Source organism: Orbicella franksi, chromosome 12 (genome assembly GCF_964199315.1).
Source record: "Orbicella franksi chromosome 12, jaOrbFran1.1, whole genome shotgun sequence".
Lineage (NCBI taxonomy): Eukaryota > Metazoa > Cnidaria > Anthozoa > Scleractinia > Merulinidae > Orbicella > Orbicella franksi.
In genome coordinates, this window is record NC_138156.1 from 9,154,447 (window position 1) to 9,178,370 (window position 23,924).

General features: G+C 37.3%; 2 protein-coding genes across 2 annotated transcripts; one reads left to right on the top strand and one right to left on the bottom strand.

Annotated features, from left to right (window-relative positions):
* Window positions 1-875: 875 nt before the first annotated feature.
* Window positions 876-13,650, bottom strand: LOC145462664 (mitogen-activated protein kinase 1-like). Its single transcript, XM_081446239.1, has 11 exons — window positions 13,464-13,650; window positions 13,196-13,322; window positions 12,910-12,965; window positions 11,084-11,273; window positions 10,033-10,237; window positions 9,028-9,107; window positions 7,771-7,852; window positions 5,871-5,980; window positions 4,453-4,519; window positions 3,626-3,712; window positions 876-2,828 (listed from the first exon to the last, which is right to left on the bottom strand). The coding sequence occupies exons 1-10, from the start codon at window positions 13,568-13,570 to the stop codon at window positions 3,651-3,653; spliced, it is 1,086 nt and encodes a 361-aa protein (XP_081302365.1). The 5' UTR covers window positions 13,571-13,650; the 3' UTR covers window positions 876-2,828; window positions 3,626-3,650.
* A 6,610-nt stretch (window positions 13,651-20,260) lies between these two features.
* LOC145463298 (5-hydroxytryptamine receptor 2C-like) lies at window positions 20,261-23,618 on the top strand. The gene has a single exon (XM_081447047.1). It carries the CDS (start codon window positions 20,636-20,638, stop codon window positions 21,734-21,736), a length of 1,101 nt encoding a protein of 366 aa, XP_081303173.1. The 5' UTR covers window positions 20,261-20,635; the 3' UTR covers window positions 21,737-23,618.
* Window positions 23,619-23,924: the final 306 nt, after the last annotated feature.

The window sequence follows — 23,924 nt, forward strand, 5'->3', positions numbered from 1 at the left end:
ACAACGAACTAGTCACACTACACGAAACTCGCTTAAATTTCAGATCTCTCGCTTCATGAGAGAATTGTGCAAGATGCCATGTAACACAGGCTATCTCGACTACAGTTACATCGACTGTGTCAAGATGACCAACTATATACATTTATCAAATGCAACAGTGGAATCAGAAATACGAAGTAGATGTAAAGAGTGAAACACTCGGCCTCGTAAGGGACGGACCATTCTTACGATTATTACTATTTTGGAGGGTTGTTGGGCAATTTCCCAAAAAGATTCCTGCACAGCAAGAAGTTAAAGGAAATTGTATTTTGAACATACGCTTTGAAGACCCTCTGAGGCTTCCCTCTCAAAGTTGCTCCCGACGTTTATTTGCACTACCGTTCTATTCCTGTTTTTACAATCTTACATGTAATCGTACATGTAATGCAATAGAAATTAAGTCAAAGTTTTGGCAAAGTTTTGTTCATCTTTTAAAGGTCCATACAAAGATATTTCTAACAAACGCGTTTTACCCCCCCTCTCCCTGGGGGGTGACTCTCTATAATGGCGGGTCCGCCCGAAAGGGGTAACGCTTTCAAGCTTTAGGCATATAAGAGGGTAGGAATTTCACAAGTTGAGGTATATAAAAAGGTAGGGAAATCTGTCATTAAGTTATTTTTAAGGGCCTTTAATTAAAATATTTAGAACAGCCGCACCTCATGGCTGTATCATTTCAATTATTAGGCACTACATGAAAATGACAAGACTTCCCTTTTTGGCAAGTTATTCATGAAGTATGTGAAAGGGGTACTTTTTCAGTTAAGGGTACACGTAAAGAGTACCTTTCTGTCAAAACGGTATACAAAAGGGTGTGTGGTTGGACCTTGGGGCAAAAACGACTTAATCACCAGTCAATTTAAATCGAACGGTCTCCGAATCAAGAAATAAACAAATAACAAAGTCCATATAATGTGGAATTATGGCTTACAGTTATAATTATTAGCAAAAGATTCTCTGATCAATAACTAACCCACTTTGAATAGTATATAATAAGGATATAATTTAATTTCATCTACCGTAAACTAAATATCAACTGGTGATTAGTTACAATAGGGAATGGAATTATTTATCATGGTTAATGGCAGGTCTATTTTCTGAAAAGTTTACTCCTAGCTATCAAAATTAGTTATGAAACCAAGTGCATATTTCTGAAACAGGTATTCCACAAGACGGAAAAGATAAACGATACAAGCCTGATAGAGGCACTGCTATGGTTGAAATTTAGAAGCTCAAAAACATAACTGCATTAAGGAAAGCACCAACAATAGTTATAAAATCATATTATTATAATAATTATAAATATAATTAACTATAATAATTAAAATCAGTTAGTGGTTTGATGATCGTCGAATGACCATGAACCATTAGAAAGTGAAGATATTACAAAGGCTGGTTATAATAACAGATTTACGAAAACGGTCTGGAAACAACATGCCAGAAAATAATTAAACATTAAATAGGATAATTTTCAAGCAACCTAACCAATAGCCTCCTGCGCTGACACTTTGTTTTGGATAGCGATGCACAGGAAGTGAGTGCGTGACGAGTCAGATGAATGACCACAGGGCACAAAACATCCTGTGAACACATTTAGTAACACTTTTGCTTTTTGAAAACTGAAAAAAGAATCCAATTTTAGAATTTTACATTATGAAGAAACATGGGACGCCACATGAAAGTGCTTATCAAAAGCTAGTCTATCATTTAAATGGTCACACACTGGGTATACATATAGAGAAACCCCACCCTGGGCAGCATAAAAAAAAAAAATAACAGTACCGTATGAAAGTCTGCTCTATGACAGTCAACCCCTCTCAAGCGGTCACCCCTGTTAGGCAGCCAGGAGAAGCCAGTACCCGAGGGTACCGTTTAATAGGGGTTGAACTGTACTTTTAATTGAATGTCACACAACAGGGTTTCAACCATAGAATTGGTCGTTGAAACCAATATGAACATGAATGTACTGTTCAAGAGCTTTCATATGAATGGCTACACACTAGGGTTCCATTCACAGATTTACAAAGTCATGCAAACTAAGTTAGAAACACTTTGAAGAGTAGAATAAACAGGACCACTATAAAAAGGCTTTAGTTTGTGTAGCTACACACAGAGGTTTAACCACAGAGGGAATTTCATTTGAATGGTCATAAATGAAGGTTTAATCTAGACTGACTGACGTCAAGTTTGAACCAACCTGTGCACTTTGACAAACAGTAACACCACAACTCTCTATCATTATTGATGAGTCTGTAATTTTATTTTCATGGCCTGCATATATGTGTTTATATTGACTTTGATCAGATATTAAATGCAAATCAACGTTAGGTTTGAAACGGTTGACTTTCCATCAAGCCCTACTCTGTAAGCAAGACAAGGTAAGGCAACAGCCATTAAATAACTAGACTTAATATTCTCTCCATGTAGAAATGTTTCTCATTGTACCAAGTAACTACAGGACATACATCCTTTCTCTCAGTTTCAGCTGTTGTTTGAGTTGTCAAACAATGCTCCTTCGCATTATTTGACATAATAAGAGCTGCAAAGCAGTCTATTTTTTGGAGCAAAATATTAAATGACTTTTACAGAGGGCTACAAAATTGGAGGACAATCAGTTTTTTTATTTTACAGAGATATGGTGGAATTTTCTGCCAAGAATCAGAGTAACATATTATGATATTACTCTGAGCCAGAAACTCCATAATCTTCATGAAAAACTATAAATTTTACAATACATGTCTAACTGTTCAAAGCCTTTGTCAAATAGATATACAGGTTTATTGAGATTCCACCTAACAGGACAAGAAAGAAAGGATAACAATGTGTTATTTGGACCTGATCCAGCTTAACAAATACATGGCATGTTGCTGTGCATCTGTTCAGTAATAGATCACAGATGACGTCAAAATAATTATGGTAAAAACAAAAAAGTGGCACATAAGTGCATATCTGTATGCCCTCTTTGATCTCTTACTGATCAGACGCACAGCAACATGGAATCTACTTGTTTTATATAATATAGTCTGAATAGAAAAAAGTGTTAATGACATCACCTAAAAAAAGAAATTCAGCTATGTGCCTGTTCTCCAACAGATCATAAATGAGAATAATTTGACTTATTATATAATTTAATTTGGTGCAACAGACTTAAATAACTTGATGTAAATTGATTTCGGGAAGCCACAGAAGGTCATTAACCTCTAATATCAGTAAATTGTTCCTGCCAATGATGATGAGGAAAACTCAGTTATTTAAAATTACATTTCACTTTAAATGTCAAATCTAAATTCAAACAGTTCAATATTCAAAAGGAAACTTGAAACAAAAAATTGAAAGAAAATTTGAATTTTTAATGACTAAATATGACTTGATCCATTAGCAGGGATTTCCTTAACATTTTCAGCAACTGGTAACTTTCACAGATGGACAAAACTTTTTGAACAGAACTTCTTTACACTGAGGAAGAACTTTCTTCACAGTCAGCCACTTTGCATGGTGCTCTGCCCATGTACATGTATGTGGCAATCTTCTTGATGTTTCTTTCAAATGAAAAAGGGATAATAGACTTAATGTGTTATGTTTGATTTACCTCCTCAAATATTGTGTTCTGTGCTTCAGTGTACACCAGACAAGTACGGTGAGCCAGGGTAATGAGCAGTCTCAGAAAAGATGAGTGCTGAAATCAGAGAAGGAATCGATGTTATTATACAACAATTAATAGGACAGAGTGGTTTTCAACTGAGTGTCGTAGAACCAAAACCAAACCAATTACTTACCAATTACACTACCCAGCCAATCTCAAACCGTAGTAAAACCAAAACTAAAACCAAAACCAATGTAATTGTCTGATTGCTTTCACTCAACTGAAAACCACTCTGAGCCATGGCAAAGGCTTTACACTTAATAGCTAGACTCCTTTTGGAAAGCTCATTATTGAAAGCATATTAATTTACATCCTTTTCGATGGCTGGGCTTACATTTTGAAGGGATTATTGAAGCACATATAAAAATGTCACATTGTAACTAGTCATTAAAACATACTTTAACTTGTCTGAAACATAAAATGTGTTCACATAAATATTCAGTGACATCCCAATTTTCAAACTTGCAAGGGAAATGAAAATTGGTTTGAGAGAGCAGGTAGTTTGAGAAATTGGGAGTAAAATTACAGTATTCAACTGGCAGATGGTTCTAGTAATCAGGAGGTTCTAAAAATTGAGGGCTAGAAAAATTGGGATTCCACTGTAAATAATTAAAACATAATTCTTGTCTCTATTTATGACAGACTCACTGGCATCATCTGGTTGCATGAGCCAACAATCTGTGTTACACAGTTGTTAAGTTTCTAAATAGTGCTTGATACCTCACAATGTAAATTAGAATTAATGCTACACTGTTTACTTTCACATTGATCACCTTTCAGTTTCTCTTTGGGAAGGTCATCCAGCTCTGTTTCAAATCTAAATGGCTCCTCAGCAATAGGCTGTAAAAACAAGTTATTTGAAAAAACTATTCTCTATTTAAATTACATTATTAGAACATGACCATGATGTGGAGATTTTTTTCTTCATTATAGTAAACATTTTGTCTACAACAATCATTCATGTTTGCAAAGAAAGAAAACAAAACCCATGAATAACTAGCTACAAATGCATTAAATGTAAATTTCTGAAGATTACATCAGTTAATGCACTAATGTAAAACAAACAGCAGTGGTGGAATACATGCTTAACGGCAGCATTTTAAATCTGCATAACATACAGTTCAGAGACTACCTCTATTATTGCCATCACTAATACAATTTTCCCATCTTAAATAATTTGACTTGTAAGAAAACTTTAGAAACGAAAATAATTTGTTGTGGTTTGCTTCATGTTGCTTTTGGTCTCTGAAGGTGTCTGTTAGAATCTTGTCTTAGCTATAATAATAAAAATAATTCTTTGCACAGTCAGGCATCCAAGATTTGTAAAACCAAATTTCATGCTGTAAGCATGGCTCTAAAGAAATGCATGTTTACTGGTCATGCGACAAGTAAGAACACATCAGAGATATAATATACATTTAGCTGTCTGTTGAGCTATTGTGTGCCACAAGTATGGAATTTTTGGGTTCATTTCTTAGGGAAAATCAAAGATTGGAGTCTTAAGTATAAAAACAGATTCTGTGTATCTTTACTAAACAAAGGAAGTGAAGAATCCTTGTCCAGATTGGATTCTTTGGTTCCTTTGATGCAACAGGATCTGAGTGATCTTGGATTAATCTGTTGTGTAAAGAAATGCAAAATCCATTTTCTGACTTGAGAATCTTATCCTGGATTTTCCCAAAGAGATGTACCCTTTGGCTTTGACTCTCAGACCCAGGGGTGGGGACTCCCTTATATGGGCTATGTAGGTATGTGCATCCCAAAAGGGTATGTTTTTTTTTTTAGCCATTTAGGTCATTAATAGGGTCTTGATTTTGGCCATTTTCGTCTGAAATGGGGTATATTTTTTTGCACTCTAGGATTCTCTGGATTTGGCATGCTTTTTAAAAGAAACTACTTTTTCATCATAATTATCCATAACACCATCATCAAAGGCCCTTCACACTGTCTTTAACAACGGTTTGAATTAGAGACCTAAAAATAAGACAGGTCTGAAACAGGGTATTGATTTTTGGTCAGGTCATAGGTAGGGTGGGGAAAATCACAGATTTTGGTCTTAAATAGGGTCTGGGTTGTGGGAAGCGGGCCGCACACCTTCACCCAATTTTTCTGGGAGTACCCCCCTCCTGGGTCTCGGTCATCCCTCAAGAGGGAGAAGAAGTGTCTTCGAGAAGTAACAAATGTACAGTACCTCATCTGCAGGGTCATAGTACTGCTCTAGATATGGATGAGCCAGGGACTCCTCTATTGTGATTCTTTTCTCAGGATTGAAGGTTAACATCTTATCTAACAGGTCTAGAGCTGTCAACAAACAAAATTATTCAGACAATGAGGTCGTGGCTACTACTGCTTCTGTCAGGGAAAGAAAAGACCTAGGTCCGATTGCCCAGGGCAAGTAAAATTTGCTCTCAGGAAAGTGAAAATAGAAGTTCAGTGGTTGGCAACTGAAATTAGCCTCAGTAGTCTTGCGAGTCTGAATGAAAATGTCAGCTTGATAAATAATAATCTCCAGTCAGAAGCTATTTCAAAATGTTGTTCGTGTTTGTCCTCTCATTGCCATAATGGCCGCCACATTGGGAAAGAAGCATTTTAGTGGGGGGCAAGTGAAAACTGAAATATACCAGCTCACTAGGCAAGTGGACTTCAACTATTTCTCATCCTGCCCCGTTCTGTGTGAGGCAATGAATATTAACACACTAGTATTTTTAAGGACAGGAGAGAAATCATTGAGAAGGGGAAAAAAACAAAACAAAAAAAAACAGAGAAGCATATACACAGCCTAGTGTTTCTCACACTTCTTGTGTGTCCTTAAATATTTCCAAGTGAATATGAATCAGCGCACAAGCTGCAAGCAAGTATTTCCACAGCTTTATTTGAGTTCTCTCAAATTTTCATGTTGAGTGTTTCTATCAAACAATTAGATTATGAGCTCGAGATTTCTATTGTGTGATAGTTGATGAGGGCGCAGCCCAAGTCAACTATGGTGCGATAGAAATCGGGAACGAATAATCTAATTGTTTTAGTATAAATCTACTAGTTGCTCAAAACTTTATGTAAATCCTCTTCAAAGACTCTTCGAACATGCTGATAAGTGGCCTTAATTTTGTTAAATAGCGCACACTGCTACGCTACTCACTATCTATCACCGAATAGGTAGTGAGTAGCATAGCCAATCAGAGAACAGTATTTGTGATAGAATGCTAGTAGATTTATACTAAAACTTCATAGAAACATAGAGAAAATGTTTTCTACTTCTTTTAGAACAATGTAAGAAAGAAGAAAGAAACTCAACTTGTTTATTTTGATTACCATAATGTAAATTCTCTTTGCTTAAAACAGTTTGAGTTACTTCTGTGTTTCCATCAAGTTACATGTAAAAACTTCATTCAGTAAGAATTATACTAGTCAATACATTTAGTTTATTTGCTCAAGATTGATTTCTATGAGGTGATAGTTGATTCACCTAATAAAATAGCACCTCATAGAAATCTTGAACTCATAATCTAATTGTTAAATATTACAATTGATTTCCTCCACATTGGCCATCCTCAGGTAGAATTTACAACCCACTGCAAAGTGCTGGCTCTACGGATTGGCACAAAGCCAGGGCAGGAAAAAACCCAGGTCTGATTTTCAGGGGCAAGTAAATTTTGCTCTTGGGCAAGTAAAAATGGAAGTTTGGTGGTCCGGTCGGCAAGTGAAATTAGCCTCAGTGGTCTTGCTAGTCATAATTTCCAATCAAAAACAATTTCAAAACTTAGGACTGCAAGATGAGCAAAACAATAAGTTTAAAGCATCGATTAATTTAAAATCCAAGCATATTTTGGTAGCATTTGTCCCCTGTTATAGTCTATCACAGATTATTGACAGTATCTAGTCAATGATGTAGTTAATACGGCATGAACATTGTGCACCCATTGGGCAAATAGTATTTTAGTGGGGGAAACTGAAAACTGAAATGTGCTGGCCCACTGGGCAACTGGATTTCAAACATTTTTCCTGCTTTGGCAGCCAAGACAAAATGTCCCAGACATTATAGGAAGGAGGTTGATCATGGAGGGTCAGATGTATTACAGAATGCTTACAAGTACCTTTTGGATCAACAGTATTTTGAAAGATCCGCTCCCAAGGAACCTTTGGTTTGAAGGATAATGACTGAATATAACTACGAGCCTGTACAAAACAACAAACACACATTTATAAAGATCAGAAGATTTACATCCATTCAGTAGATTTTTGCCTCATGTCCATGTGACAAAGATACGTGGACACAAGGATAACAAGTAACTTCAGTACATTCCTATGTAAGACAGTCCTGTGCAACCATTCTTTGCATTCCTAATATAAGATTCCCGTGAAGGGTAGCAACTTGCAGGTTAATCAATTTTGGTTATGAAAGACAAGGGTAAAACCGATGATGAATTGATAGTGTTTGGTACCACTGATTTTCAAGCAAGTTTCAAGCACATCCTGTACAGATTCAAGACACTTACTTACTTATTTTTTAAGGGGACTAGGACGTAGACCTTAGAGACTCAACCATTTTGCAGTTACTTGTGACAGGCTGTTTTTAGTCTTTTCTTTTGTTGTGTCAAAGGCCTCGGTTCAGGCAACTCTCTTGCATTTAAATCAAATTTGACAACAAATAACAGGGTTAAGTGTTGAAGTGATGGGTTTCAGTCATACTGAAAAAATCTAAAGACGACCATGACTGCATTAAAAAATAACCTTGAAAGTTCATTTTCTGCAAATAAGCAAACAGATATAACTCACAAAAATTAATTGCTAGGTCTATTATCGATATCTCACTGTACATTTACCACCATGGGTCAGATCATGGCATCAAGCTGATCAAATTGCATTCTTAATGGTACCGGAAGTGCAACGCTTGCATTCTGTTAACTTTACATTTTTAGCATGAGAGTAGCCTGTGTACATCCGAATGCCAAATTACTTTCCTACGGAAGGCCCAGTCAAAATCTAGGGATCACAATGAACTGATTAAAAACTATCATATAATGAGCAATTTCTGAAAGTATGTGAACAGGTATACATCACAAAAATTAACTGTCAATAAGGGTTGAATTGAGATCGAAGCAGATTGAATTTTGTTCATAAAATTAATAGAAGTGGAAATGTATCCTGTCTAAATGATCTAGCATTATGCTTGCATTACACTTGTTTAGTTTGGCAGTGGATTTCTTCACACTAAACAAGTGTCACAAGGTAGTCCAGGCATAGGGTCTTTGGTTTAACAGCTGAAGATAAACTGACAAGCCATACATCATACGGTCAATCAGAGTATGCAAATAATGCTACATCCAGGGTTATTGAGCACTATTTTTTACCTTTTCATTCATGATGCACATCAAATCCTCTTGTGATGGTGAACCCAAAACACCCAAGATGTGGTTCAGTTGATCCAGGTCTGTGTTTGTCAAGGACATCAAAGGGGAACTAGCATGAAATGTTTTATTGTTATTATTATTATTATTATTTGGCTCTATAGGGCCTAACATTTATCAGCCTCTGCCTGGAAAGGCAAAATTGTTGATCTGCTGACATCGGCAATCCACTTTGCTATATGTACATCACAGAACCATTTTCAGGCAAATGCAAATCAGGCTCAAAAACTTGTTATTTCGAAAATATATATTATATCTTGCAGCTTTTACACCCCGTGGGATTGTTCCACTTAGAGGGTCGTTTTCTAAATTCTATTGTACAGCCTGCTAAAATTTGAAGCTGTTTTTCACAACTGTTTCTTGAAAGTGTCACAAAAACAGTACAGATATAAAGTGCTGTAAATAATATCTGTAAGTTATGGAAAGAAGGTTGGGACAAAGAGGAAAAGAATTAGACCTGGATCATTTTTAATGTACCTCCTGCAACTGGTTCCTATCACACCCCAGAACAAAATATTTATGTCCATCTGATCCTGGTAGTTAATAAGCTTATCTCATTTTTTAGTATAAATCTACTAACTTTCTATCACCAATGCCATTCTCTGATTGGCTGCACTACTCACTATATACATGGTATACTGTGATAGATAGTAAGTAGCATAGCAATGTGCCCTAGTTAAGAAAATGACGGCTGCTTCTTAGCATTTTCAAAGTGTCTGTGGAGAGGATTTAGATGAGATTTGGATGACTAGTAGATCTATACTGCAAAAATTAGATTATTTGCTCTTGATTTCTATGTGTGATAGTTGACTTGGGCTGAACCCTCATCAGCTATCATGCGATAGAAATCTCGAGCTCATAATCTAATTGCTTGATGGAAAGAGTTATAACATTCAGTAATTCAATCATCGCATACAAATGTAACTGGTACAGTTCTGTTAAGGATACAATGCTTTCCAGGAAACAGAGGACGGTTAGATAACATCTCTGCAAGAATGCATCCCACCGACCAGATGTCAATTGCCTTACTGTAACCTTTGGAGTTCAACATGATTTCAGGTGCTCTGTACCATCGTGTGGCAACATATTCAGTCAGGAATCCAGTATGATCATGATCGGGGTCTGCTACACGTGCCAGCCCAAAATCACAAATCTGGACAAAGAAGGTGGACGTAAATTCATGTTAGTGGCAGTACCCTTTAAATATTCTGAAGTACTGTCCATACAGTAAACAGCACAACTATAGAGATGCAGTTAGGGTAAGAAAAACGTCTTGAAATCCAGTTGCCCAGTGGGCAAATACATTTCAGTTTGTTCATGCCTTATCAACTACATCATTTACTAGGTACTGTCTAAAATCAGTGATTGACTGTAACAAAATGAGCTTACTGGTACTAAACTAGGTAAATGATACTAGACAGTGACATAAATGTATGTTTTTAAAACTAATCCATGCTTTCAACTCATTGTTTTGTTCATCTTGCAGCCTCAAGTTTTGAAATTGTTTTTGATTGGAAATTATCACTGTCAATACTACTGAGGCTAATTTCACTTGCCCACCAGACCATCAAACTTCCATTTTCACTCAAGCCCAAGAGCAATGATTTACTTGCCCTGGGCAGTCAGCTAGACCTGGTTTTTTTTTTCCTACCCTGTGCAGGCAGAAAGCACAATGTCTCCTTACCTGATAGAGGGTTCTGGGTAAAACTAGGTTTGAACTTAGTGGCAATAAATCAACTTACGTATAAACTCAACCATTGCTATGAATGCATCAGGGACAAATTTTTCAAATCCCAGGAGCATGCCTCTAGGATATTACAAGTATGTGCTCAAACATTTCCTGTCAAAGAGCCTCCTATGAAACTTCACACGCTGGTTAAAGTTGGTATTATGGTGTATGTGGTACGGTACAAAAAAAGAGACGATTTGTATTGCTATAAGAGAAATTACACGAGCACCAGTACACGAACTAAAACAAGTTTCGCACTCGGTTAAGTACCTTGAGGTCGCATGTTGTATTCAGCAGAAGATTACTGGGTTTCAAATCCCGATGAAGTACATTAGCCGAGTGGATGTACTTCAGCCCTCGTAGGATTTGGTACAAAAAGTAACAGATGTGATCATTGCTCAGTTTCTGTGTCTTGAGCAACTTGTACAGATCAGTCTCCATCAGACACTGGACAATATAGCTGAAGGAAGTCAAGGGAAAATATAAGGCTTTTCAGAGTTCAATGTCTTAAGACATTTAAGAGGTTGAGACCAAAACAACTCTGGCTTCGAAAGCCTCAAACAGTCCACTTGTAGGTCATCCATAACATTCCAGCAAAGCTGAATGAAATGTAGTGACTCTTTCATGGTTAAAATACTTGTTCTCATTTATGCTGCCAGCATGCATATGTACCTGTATCACAGTTTCTGCATCTATGACCTGTCAATGATATACTCAAACAGGACTAAACAGTGGGAAAAGCTTTGTTTGAACTCTTAGTAGTTCTGGGAAAAATTAAGGTTTTCTTGTCTACTACCACTGATGGTATTCCCATAAATATTATTATCGCTAACAACCACTGCCATGTCCGTGAGGCCAAACTGAGCTTAACTTTGCAGGTATGTCAGCAGTCAACACCTTTGGCAGATAGCGAATACCAGAACAGTGTCTAAGATCATGTTGGTTGCCATGTCACTGGCCTTAACCTCATTACCTGTTAACCATCTTTTTCAAATTATACAATAAACTACGTTAACTTAACAGACATTTCGACAGCTTTCTAAATTACTGATGTTGAAATAAACATGTACATATTAGACTTGTCCATGAGTTTAGCTGTGAAAGTCGAGTAGTGTCCGCAATTGGAAAAATGTCTGTCACACTCAAAACCCAATTGCAAAGAACGCGAAGAAGAAGAACGCACTTTCTTCTTAATCATGACAAAAACAGACAATCTAATTACTGAGGTCCTGCAAAGGGGCTTATGCTTGTCTTGACTTAAACAAATCTTCAACATGAGTTATTTTAGTTGTCACTATTTCATCATCCTCCATGTGGCTGTTACAATTTCCACGTGTATGTCAGAATTTTACCCCCACAGAGCCTCATTATTTGCTTAGGAATTTAAGTTCTAATTTGCAAGGTTCACACTGAAAATCAACATCGCACTGAAGAATGAACAGTATAAATTTCAAATAAAGAACTTTTCAGACAGCAAAGACAACACCAGTAGCGCAATATTTTGAAAAAACTACACGAATTGCTGGACTACCCCATCAAAAACAATCCGGTTTCCATCTCAAAATGGGCTTTACACCAGCAAACCATAGAGTATTTCAAAACAAAGATTGATTAACCCCCAGCTTTAAACAGACGCGTTTGTGTTTTAAACAGAAATTCGAGACCGTAAAACCCGACAGCTGTTTAAATGCGGGCTTGACGCGGAAAAAAAAATACGCAGTAAGGCTGGATATTTCGCCTTAATTTTGAAACTGTACATGTAGCGAAAGGGACATTCCGACGAATTAAAAATGCTTAGATACAACTGTGACTGTGCAGGTTAATGAAGTTTAAATTATGTTCTACTCGTTCGATATGTTTACGAATTTTGAATTTTATAGAGCGTGTCCACAACAGCAATGATAAAATTTCGTGGAAGTCTTAAAGTCGGGAGCTTGGAAAGGTCGGTACTGTTTGAATACGACTTGAAAGGCGTAAGGTACCAATTGAGTTTGTTATGGCATTGGAAAGTTCACAAATAACAGAGAGATTCCAAGTAGAAAAAAATACCGCTAGAATGTGTCTGTGATTCCTATAACATGGCTCTCAAAGGATACACATCTTTCATGTCCTCTATGCTTGGTGCGCGGATTATGTCCATTATCCCAATGATCTGAAAAGCGAAAGGAGTACATAAAACAAATTAACTACCATCCCGATCAAAATCGTTGAAACACAGACAACAGGGGGACATTAACATGGAACGTTTCAGGAGAAAACGCATCCGAATAACGCCAAAACAGTCTATAAAGCTACTGGAATGTTCCCATGTGCGTCACTTCGGTCTCAAGTGACCGTCTAAGCGCTATGATAGCCCCTCTTGTGCTTGACTTGTGTACTAACATTTTCGTGTTTAAATCGACGTAAAATCTTGATCTCTCGTAACGTTCGCTGACAATAGGTCTGGTGCTCGAATGGACTGATCTTCTTGATCGCCACCCTCTGTCCCGTGGCATTATCTAACGCGGAGCTGTGCATTGAAAAGAAAAAGAGCAAGAATGAAGAAGTTATTTGACTGAAAACTGCAAAATCGAACAGCATTTGGAGGTGCAAAACGCATTTGAACTTGCTGGAAAAAGTAAACACCGAGGCTTGACAGCGCTCTCCTTACCAAACCATTCCATAGGCCCCTTCTCCTATGTAACTTAAATTCGTATAGCGAGGTCCTACATCGAAAGCTTGTCCTCGAACAACTTCAGGCGGAGAAGGCGCCGCCATGTTTGTGAACAGCTTCCGTTTCGTCTACTGCACCGTATCGAGGCTGACGCGCCCTGCAGAATGCGGTCTGGAAAACCCTTCCCAGCATGCAGTCGAGCTATGCATGTAGATCGGCTCGCAATATACACTAAAATGACCCACGAATGGCTCTTCTTAATCTTTGAGACAAACTCAAGCAGAACTTTCAAGACTGAGAGCGGCAGTGTTGGTGGATCGGGGAGGGCATGCAATTTGTCAAAACAAATTTGTATTGTCTTATCGAATGGAACGATTATAAACAACGAACTAATGTCACCAACACTGCCCCGCTCAGTCTTGAAAGTTCTACTTGACTTTGCCACGAAGAAGAGCCATCTCCTACAAACACTTCATACGGGATTTCACAATTTATTAATGTAGGGCTGCAAGTTTACGCAAACACCTAAAAAACGACGACATTTTTGTCTTATATTCTACGCAAAAATAAATAAATAAAGAAAGAAAGAAAGAAAGAAAGAAAGAAAGAAAGAAATTAGGGATGACAATCACGACGCTCACAGCTCACAACCGTTTATGTTGATAATTAGCGCCTTTTTTCAGAGAAATTTCCAACAGAATGCGCTAATTATAGCATCTTACTGCGTGTGCATATGTCCACTTATACTTATGCTTATGCTTATGCTTATGCTTATGCTTATGCTTATGCTTATGCTTATGCTTATGCTTATGCTTATGCTTATGCTTATGCGCTGGTGGGAACCAGCCTTCAGCCGCGATCGAACAAATGCCAATCGTCATTAGCCATCCCCCTCCACACCCACGTACCCATCAAAACAAGAAAAACGGGAGGGTATTGAATGCAAAGGAAATATTCGCGGGGATGGATTCGTACTTTTAGTTCTGCAATATTCAATGTTTACTATTTTCGAAGGAAGAAAATCTTTTAAAAAATTTCTTCGCATGCAACTTTAAAACAAACTTTTAATTCTACACAAAACTTGATCCCCATCATGGCTTCCATGGCTTTTTCTTTAAATTCGGAAGGGGCAAGCCCTGACAACGAGGTTGCTTGATTGGGACTGAAAGAAAACAAAACAAAATCAAAAACCTATCGCTTTAGGTTCTGATCCTGCTTTGCGAGGGCCAGTTTCTTGAATTTCAGATACATGGTATGGAGTAAACAACTGATACATCAAACGATGTAGATATCAATTCATTGTTAGCTTATATAACGGAAACTGATTATTCCTTTGTTACATCTAAAACAAAATTGATCGAAATACACGTTAAGGAAGTGGAGTGAGGTTTTTCGAAAATATATTTTTGTATTGCTTCTTTTTTTTTTTGCGACAATCTTTTAGCCGATCGTGGGAAACCATCGCGAAAATTGCCATATTAAAACCGCGAAAAAAACATTTAATGTGCCACACAGTTATTTTCTCGCACCAACCTGCCACTCACATAACCTTTGTAAAGACAAGAAAGAAGTAACTGCATTTCCACCGGTCGATTACTATGGACACCCACACAGTAGAATCGTGAATATCTAATTGACATTCGTTCGGCACTCCCACAACCACGCCGACAACAACAACCTCAACTCATTTCGACTGACTCACAGTAAAATGATTATGCTCTAAATACCAGTAAAAATTGGAATAGTTTTCTTAAAATCGCTTTTTTTCCTTCCACAGGATAATCTAATGAATTTGGGTACCTTTTAGTAAAGCCTTAGTTCAGTTTTAATCCGATCCACAAACAGGAACTTTAATTTCAAATGTTTATGCCCACGCACAAGTTCCGTTCTTTCCTCTGTTATCAGAATTGAGAACGCCAAACCACAATGAACGATCAATGAAACCATTATCAAAGTTTGTATTGCACCAGCCTCTTCAAATTCAGGTAAACGTCCGTTGATCTTTCTTTGATAATGTAGTCTTTTTCGCGTTAATTTCAGTTTGAGAAGACAGTTTAAATTCATTTAAAGGCCACTTAATTAACTTGTTTGTCATTAAATTAAAGCACTACTGTAAATTTTTATTTTGTATTCTAAATATTAACAATTTTAATATATATAGGCATGTCTTTTTATCACGAATTTGTATTTTTACACCGTTTTTTAATTTTTTAACTCGAAGATAATAGCTTTATACATGAAACTACTCTTAAATTCGAGTTTTGAATAAAGTTTAATATATGTATGTATGTGTAATGCCTTACTATTTCTTTGCCGCTGTTTTAGGTGTGAGGGTATACGTGGGTCAACTTAAGATCTTTTTCTATTGTTTTCAAAAAAGAACGTTTGTAAAGGAAGAGATAGGCTTGTGGGATTAACAAAATTAAAATCGGAACTTTAGTTTAGAGATCAAATGAATGGATCGTGGGCTAGACCTGTTTGTTAGTCTGTCTCAATCTCTCCAGCCTCCACCCTTCTCTTGAATTAACCTTTAACAACTTTGATATGGCGAATGAAAAAAGGGACAAAAGTAATGAAAGCTAATGAAACCAGAACATCACCGAATAATTAATACTACGGTTTTCATCTGGCATAATTAGTGGTAGCGTGCAGCTGCGGTGGTTTATCCCGATCAAAAATTATTTTTCCTAAAATAAAAGTTTCGGTCTCTTCGATAACCTTCAGTTAGGCACCTTACTAATGAAGGTCAACGAAAGGACGAAAGCGTTTCAGTATTTTAGAAAGAATAATTTTTTTGATAAGTGTCAACCACCGCTTTTACATAAATGTTATTGAACTAGCAAGGGGTCTGTATTGGAGAAATATTGATCAAGTTCTGGCTTTTTTTGCAGGTTTATGAACCGAGCCGCATAAAGTTACAAAAAAAAAAACAAGACCAAAATTCTCCAATACGGACCGAACAAGCTAGTTCAATAAAGTATTTATTACAAATTAATGGCTTTTTTTAATCTGCTGACAAATTGATGCGTCTCCGAGATCTATTCTCGGTAAACGCGCTCGAAAGAAAGCATTTGTTTACTTTTCTCAGGTCCTTTTTGTGAACATTTTACTGAAATTGTCCTCCAAACATGAAGGTAAAAAAGATTTTGACTCAACAACAGAGAGGTCTTTATTTTGCGCAATGAATGAAAAAAGCAGTTCGCCTAAATTGGTTAGGGAGTGGTCCATCTATAGCAAAAAATCGGACCGTGAAGTCACATTGCTCCGTGAGCGGGGACGATAAACTAAATCCTGCGCTATGATTGGCCACCCAAGAGGGCAAGACTGTACCATCTTGTTGCTCGGGACTAGCTACCCGTTATGTCCCGCAAGGAAAAATTCTCCGAAAGCCGTATAATAAATTCTTTATTGACCAAGCTTTTTCGTTTAAGATGGCCTCTTTTTTTTTTTTTTTGCGAGTTTATGGACCTTGACTCCCTCTTGGTACATAAACAGTCTAAACACGCAAATAAAGAGCTTGGCCAATATCCAGCCATCTTGAACGAAAAAGCTTGGTCAATAACCCATGGCCATATATATATTGAATCCCACCGACTAGTTCAATTTTGGACCCACGTATTATAATATGCTATGTTTCTTTGGTTGGTGCCACTGCCGAAAAGGTTCGACATAATTTAACACTGCCGGGGAGAAAAAATTGAGCACATTAGCCACTATAAACAACAACATTTGAACATTTTGCACTGACCGTGGAACAAAGAGTCAACAAGGTTATTTACTTTGTATTGCAAACTTCTTTGCGACTGTTTTAAATATCTTCTCGAGAGAAATCATTTCTGAAAGTACTGTTGTTAGAGCAAATGTCAAAAACAAATTTTGAAATGCAAATGAAACACTTGAAAGTACTGGTGAAATCAAACTGATGGTGAAATTTTACTGAGATTGCAGAATTTTTCTGAACTTGGAAATGATTTTTTTTCTCGAGTTCCCATATAAAAAAATGGTTTTTAGGGTTATTTCAGGCAACTATTTATGTCTTAAGCTTTTCGAAAATGCAAAAAGGACTGTATTATACTTAAAGGTATTCCGGTACACGGTTTTTGTTTATTTAAAATTGCAACTTTTGCAATCGGCAAATGAAATATTTACCTTTTTGTGCACGCCAACGTCGAATACGACATTTAGTTTTGGAATAATACAATCCAGATAACATTTTCTTTGGGGAGGCGGAAGGACAAGGCCTCAGACCCATAGAGCACTTTAATTTTTTAGCCTCAGCCGAAAACACGAGGTGGGCTCGGAGAATTCGATACAGTTTTGCAAATCTCCAGTACCCATTCAGTGTACACCTGGGTGGAGAGAGACACTGCTAGAGTAAAGTGTCTTGCCCAAGAACACAACACCATGTCCCCGGCCGGGGCTCGAACCCGGACCACGTGAAATGTGATCTGCACGCAGGCCCCTTTACCACTCTCGGGCTACACTGCCAGTTAGGCACAAGCCGTCAATTGACCTAATGAGATGGACGCTTGTGCAGAAGAACTCTGCTCAAAATACTGACTTTTGACGCAGTGCATTGCACAAAATGTTTGTAACAAAACTAACTACTGTACTTCATGTAATTGTAAATGCGAGCTACCTGTCAAATTAAAAGATCAGGAATGATAAATCAGACTAACTGGTTGTCTACACTGCAAACAATAGGCGGCAAGTTGTTCAAAACAAGTCATTGCTTTTAATATAAAATAAAAAATCAAAACTTTGCCTTCGTTATAGAACAATTACGTTGACGAGTTACAGTGGAATGTTATTCATATGTGGCGCTATCACAGTTACTTATTGTTTGGAACAACTGATGAATAGAAAGGTGTATTAAAGTGTAAACAATATAATGAAACCTGGTCAAAACATATTTTCATTAAGTTCTAAATCGAAAAGATAAGTGTAACGAAATTCGTCTTAAAAGAGAACCCCGGCCTAACAGCTAAATTCAAAATGATTGCGTCAAAAGTAGATGAAATTAACGGGGCAGAAATATATAGTAGCTAAATTTAACGGCAAATAAATTCATCGAAGCAAACCTGATCAGCTAGGAAAACAAAACAAACTTATTATGGGTATATTATGTATACAAAAAGATTACTGTATTGAATCGAAAGTCTTAACGTAATCCGTGGTTTCTAGTCTGCGATAGCCATTTGATACAATCAGCTAGCTGAAACTGATTATCACTTCTTTACTATGGCGAATTATGTAGAACATAAACTCTCAGCCTCTCGAAAAATCACTATAAATAACCTTAAAGGATTTAAAAGTGTACTTACCCGTATATTCACTAAATTCAAAAGCATTTGAGTACCAACTTACCAAAACCTTTTAGAGGTAGCTTAGAACGGAGCAATCAATCTATATCTTTTGTTTTGAGCTGTCACATCAATTTTAAAAATACAGCACAATGCCTTTTCTCCGTGGGGCAAAGTTTGGAAGCTTAGCAAATTTGTAACATTTCTGGCATATTTTGGAATGCGACACTTTAACGCTATTTCAAATCAAAACGTTTTTTTTAAGGGGGCGCCGACATTTATGCTAATCTGTTCTCTATTCCTTACAGCACAACTGGGACATTGTTCTTGTTTATCTGTTGTTTCTTTTGTGTGATTTTTTAGAAGAACTAAAATGTAGCGCCCGTTTGCCATCCTATTTTAACCTAGGACACCCGAAAAACTGATATTCTGGTTGCAAAGACGTCGCTCCGATATCAGGCGTAAAAAACAAAAGCGAGGCCATTGCACTGTAATGAATATTAACACGAGTAAAAGTTCATCTCATTAAAATCAGGCTGACAGTTTAGAATTTCTTTATTTGATAAATAATTATGCTGATCGATTAAAGTTTGTTTCTTAAAACGATCATACAATGAAGTAAGACAGATATATAACTTCCTACTCTAATTTCATGAAGGCTGTTCAATTGAAAAACACTTAGGCGTTGACCCAGGTGACACATTATTTGGAATTTGGAAGAAAATGGCAAATATCCAAAAAAGAAATAATAATAACTGTCGAAATATAAATTACCATCTAAATCTGTTGTTTTCTATACATTTCGTGGACCCCAGGCAGTGGTGGACATTATTTATTGATAATTTCACGTAACATACAGTTCAGAGTTTGATATATTTGGAGATATAAATTAGTGTTTGTTAAGTATATAAGCATAGAGATAAGCATGCTATATTATTCGACGTCCATACTGATATTAAATTGACATTTCGTGGCAAATTAACGACGCCGAAGGGCACACGACAAATATTTCATGGCCTGTCCAAGTATGTAAATTTCAAACAATATCATGAAATCAAAATAAGGACTCCATGAAAGAGCGGCCTTCTTGTAGTAATGAAACAACACAGCTGGCGTGTGTGTAAATTCGTGTTCAGAATTGACAGAAAATATGATCTCTTACAATCGGAGAGTATCATCACAGTTATTACACAGGTAATATGATAATACCACTCTTGGCAATGAAAAAAACACCTGCGCTGCGTGGATAAAATGTCGCACGGTCAATATATAACCAAAAAAATACGCGTTTCTAATTCAACGAATGTAGTTTGTTTACTTTGCGAGTTTTTTCAAAAAAAAAAAAAAATCAATAGCAATTAAAACAGTCATAAAAGCAAACAGACGGCGTTGATACCCTAAATATCAAAAAAAAAAAAAAAAAAAAAAAAATGAAAAAATAAGTAAATAAAAAAAAATTACAAGAAAGTAATGAAATAGAAGTAGTAGATGACAGTTTATAGAAAACGTTTTGCATACTGCCGGAACACGGTTAGACTAGAATGACCAGCGTGAAACAAATGTCTTCATCATATCAGCGTATTGCCCTCGTTTGTTGTCAGGGTAGTTTAGCAAATTTGGTGCTACTGTGAAGTGAGCCTTGGGCGACACCGTATAAATTATGCAAACTACGTAACAGTTTGACTGTGGTGTGAAAACCTATCGGTAGTAAGCAGTTGTTGGTGTAAAATCATAGACAAAACACGAAAAAACAATTCCGTTCAGTTCGATTGACGGAGATGAATCTGGCTACCTGGGAGTCCGTGTCATAATCGAGAAATTGCATCAAATCCGTGTGATAATATCATAAACTATTGAAGACTGAAGATGTCGTCGCCGTACACAGTGTTCTTTGACCAGTACTGGTTCGATACGAGTCTTCCAAGCATCATCGTGTACATCATTGTGTCGCTCTTCACCATATTCTCAAATCTCCTCCTTTGCGTGGCTTACTGGAAAGATCCATTCCACAACCTAAAGACCGCGCAAAATTACTTCGTTCTCAACTTGGCGATCGCCGATCTCATTATGGGTGCCATTTCAGAGCCTCTTCTTGTAGTGACGTATTGGTATGACCACAACCTCATCTACTTCATCCACTATCTATTCGCTATCATCTCTGCGGCCTGTTCGTTACTCAACATAACAGCGCTCTCCATAATTCGATATTTCGCCGTGAAACAGCCCTTTCTCACTCAAAGCATCGTTAACGAGCGCAGTGCGTTAGTCGGCATCGGTGTTGTCTGGGTCATAGCTATCCATTACGCCCTGCTTCCGTTTGTGGGATGGAGAGACAAAACTTTTCAACTCTACTTGTATGGCTTAGCCTGCGTGATTCCGACCGTGGTATTTATCGTCGCTTATTTCCTGGTGTATCGTGCGCTACGTCGCCATACGACTGTGATCAAGGGTCTCGGAGAGGGAAAAAGCTTGGCTCTCGAAAACGCGCTTCGTACAGAAAAAGCTGCAACGCGAACGGTTTTGCTGGTTCTGGTGGTGTTCCTTGCGTTATGGATTCCGTTTTTGAGCATCGATTTTATAATAGTTCAATGTGAGACCTGCAGAAACGAAACGTTTCACATGGCTCGGGACATCACCCTTTCGCTGGTGTATTTTAGCAGTGGAATTAATCCGGTGATTTACGCCTGGCGTGTGAAAGTTTTCCGGAGAGCTTTTATGCGCGTCTTGAGTGTCCAAGGGGGGTGTTCTTTTAATCGAACCCGTGCATTGTGGAAAAGGACTATTAATGGTGGGGTTTCGCTACCAAATCTCGCGCTGAACAGTTCCAAGCAAGCAAGTTGGAATGTGGTAGATCCTGGTTTGAAGGGAGAAACTATTGATGGCAGCATAGGACAAGCAAATGAATCGCTAGAACTTAGTTCAGCAGAGTTGGTTGTTTGTAAGACACCTGCCGCTGTAACAAATTGAAAATTTGGCAAAGTCCCCGTGAAAATATGCTACAAAACCCGCAGTTTTATTTGTTTTCAGTTGGATAAAAGCTCAACAAACTGTTTACGTGTTTTCGTGGTCTCTGCGGAACACGTCGGGAGTATAAATGTAGATAGCCTTCATACAAACGAAACAGTACGTGTCAAAGTGTCCACGTAATATTTACTGAGTCCTTTTGAATCTTCTCTTGAGGCAAGTCTTTTGAAGTGGCACATCTGCCGCATGTGTCAAACAATTTTTAATTTTCGTGCGTCGCATTGTCTGGGGAAACAACAATTGAAGGAACATTAAGAAAATTGGACCATGGTTGTTATATCCACTAGACGCCCAAATTAGTTCTACGAATTAATAAAAGGACACCTGCCATGCCAATTCCAACAATGGTAGCTCTCGTGATCAAATGAAAGTTGGCTTAAAAAGTAACAACTATAGCCGAGTACAAGTAATCAGCAGCTAAGATAATAAAAAACTGTCATTTCGAATCAGATATGGTTTTCAGGAAAAAGAGTAAATTGCATCCAAATTCGGTTTGTGTCAACTTGTGGATGGAAAATTGTCGCGACGTGATTGAAAATAATTCTATACTGGCATATTCCAGAATCAGGACGCTGCGGGTGTCGGGCGCGAGCCAAAGGAAAGAAAACAAAGGCAAATGTGAAAATGAAGGAACTGGCTTATTTGAAACAAAGGAGGTCGTGGAATTTATTAGTTAATGGCCAGAGTCATTGTGAAAAATGTTAATTTGAGTTAGAGCTAATGGAGGAAGAATACACTTTGTCAACAGACTTCAGAGAGGAAATGCTACCAGTTGCAACTAAATTCAAATTTACTCGTCTAAAGGCCAAAATCATAGACATATTTGGGTTTTGAGCACAAACAGCTCGAAAATTGAAGGCAAACAAGAAAAGCAAACAAGGACGAAACATTTAGAATTCCAAATTCGTGTTTAAACAAAACTTAGGTTTGACCTACAGGGAAGTCTTTTTAGTAAAGCGCGACAAATGTGTTTCGAGCTATTTCTTGAAAAAGCAAAAGAGAACCTTCGAGAAAATGGAAATTATATGTGTGGTCTGATGTTTGCCAACAGCATGATATACTCTTTTGATTAATTTACCAAGTTTTAATAAGTATCGTTGAGATATTTTTACAAAATGTTCAAACTTCAGTAAATGAATCTAGCGTAAAAATTGGGCTAACGCTTTTCACAAATTTTGTCTAGTAGATGCTGGGACTATTTTATACCTATAAATACACATACAATTTCTTTGTCGAATAAATAAATAAATAAATAATAAATAAAGCGATGTTTCTAGCCAAGACGTATGTTGTTTTTAATCACAGCGTATCGTAAGGTTGCGTGGAATTTCACTTGCAGCTCAAGGTGCCGGGAGCTAAAAGGAATAGTGATAATATTTCTGTAATTGCATGGGCGCAGAATAATTTTTGATGTTGATAAAAGCGCGGAATTTAGTCATTACACTCAACAAACTTTTTTTTTTGACGTCTGTTAAATTTCTCAAACGGTATCGCAAAAACTGAGTGGCAGGTTTAAGGATTTTCAATCATAAGATCGGGGGAAGGGGTACTCCTGTTTTGTCATGTACTGCGGATCACTACTGGGTCCTCAGTTTTAAAAAGTTTAAGAACGGACTTAAGCGTCTTTTTAACTTAGTCTCTTACCTGTTTCAATGAATATTTTGTTATGTACAGATAAATAATTCTAACCTTTTCTTTTAAGGTGAAACGTCAGAAGGCCAAATAACCTCTGTTTCTTCCTTTTCAAGATGTATTTTATTTGTCTTTATTATTGTATCTCGAATAAAACATTATGTTATGTTATGTTTTGTTAAATACCCCTATTCCCCCCACCCCCCCGTTAATTAGTGTTTTAATCCGGCTGGTGTAATATTTAGGCGTTTATCTAGCGACGGACAGTAGAAAGGGAGGTGTGGAAGAGCGGAGTCAGCTGATGAAAGCTAAGGGGGAAAGCGAAAGACAGGTAACATTGGAAGTCTCTGGTAATGCCCCTATGCGCATGTCCGAGGGAATGAAGAAGAACATTGAGTGAATGAGTGCGTGTGTAATCCTTACACAGTACTCCTTTAAACTGTATTAGCTAAACCTGCACGAGAACTCCGAGCCCTGGACAAGCTAAACGAAAAACGAT

Excerpts from the sequence above, each read along its gene's own strand:
- LOC145462664 (XM_081446239.1), bottom strand. The coding sequence starts at position 13,570 with ATGGCGGCGCCTTCTCCGCCTGAAGTTGTTCGAGGACAAGCTTTCGAT. Across the intron at positions 12,966-13,195 it reads GTCGATTTAAACACGAAAAT|ATCATTGGGATAATGGACAT; the intron begins GTTAGTACACAA and ends TTCGCTTTTCAG. Across the intron at positions 10,238-11,083 it reads ATACAACATGCGACCTCAAG|ATTTGTGATTTTGGGCTGGC; the intron begins GTACTTAACCGA and ends TTCTTTGTCCAG.
- LOC145463298 (XM_081447047.1), top strand. The coding sequence starts at position 20,636 with ATGTCGTCGCCGTACACAGTGTTCTTTGACCAGTACTGGTTCGATACG.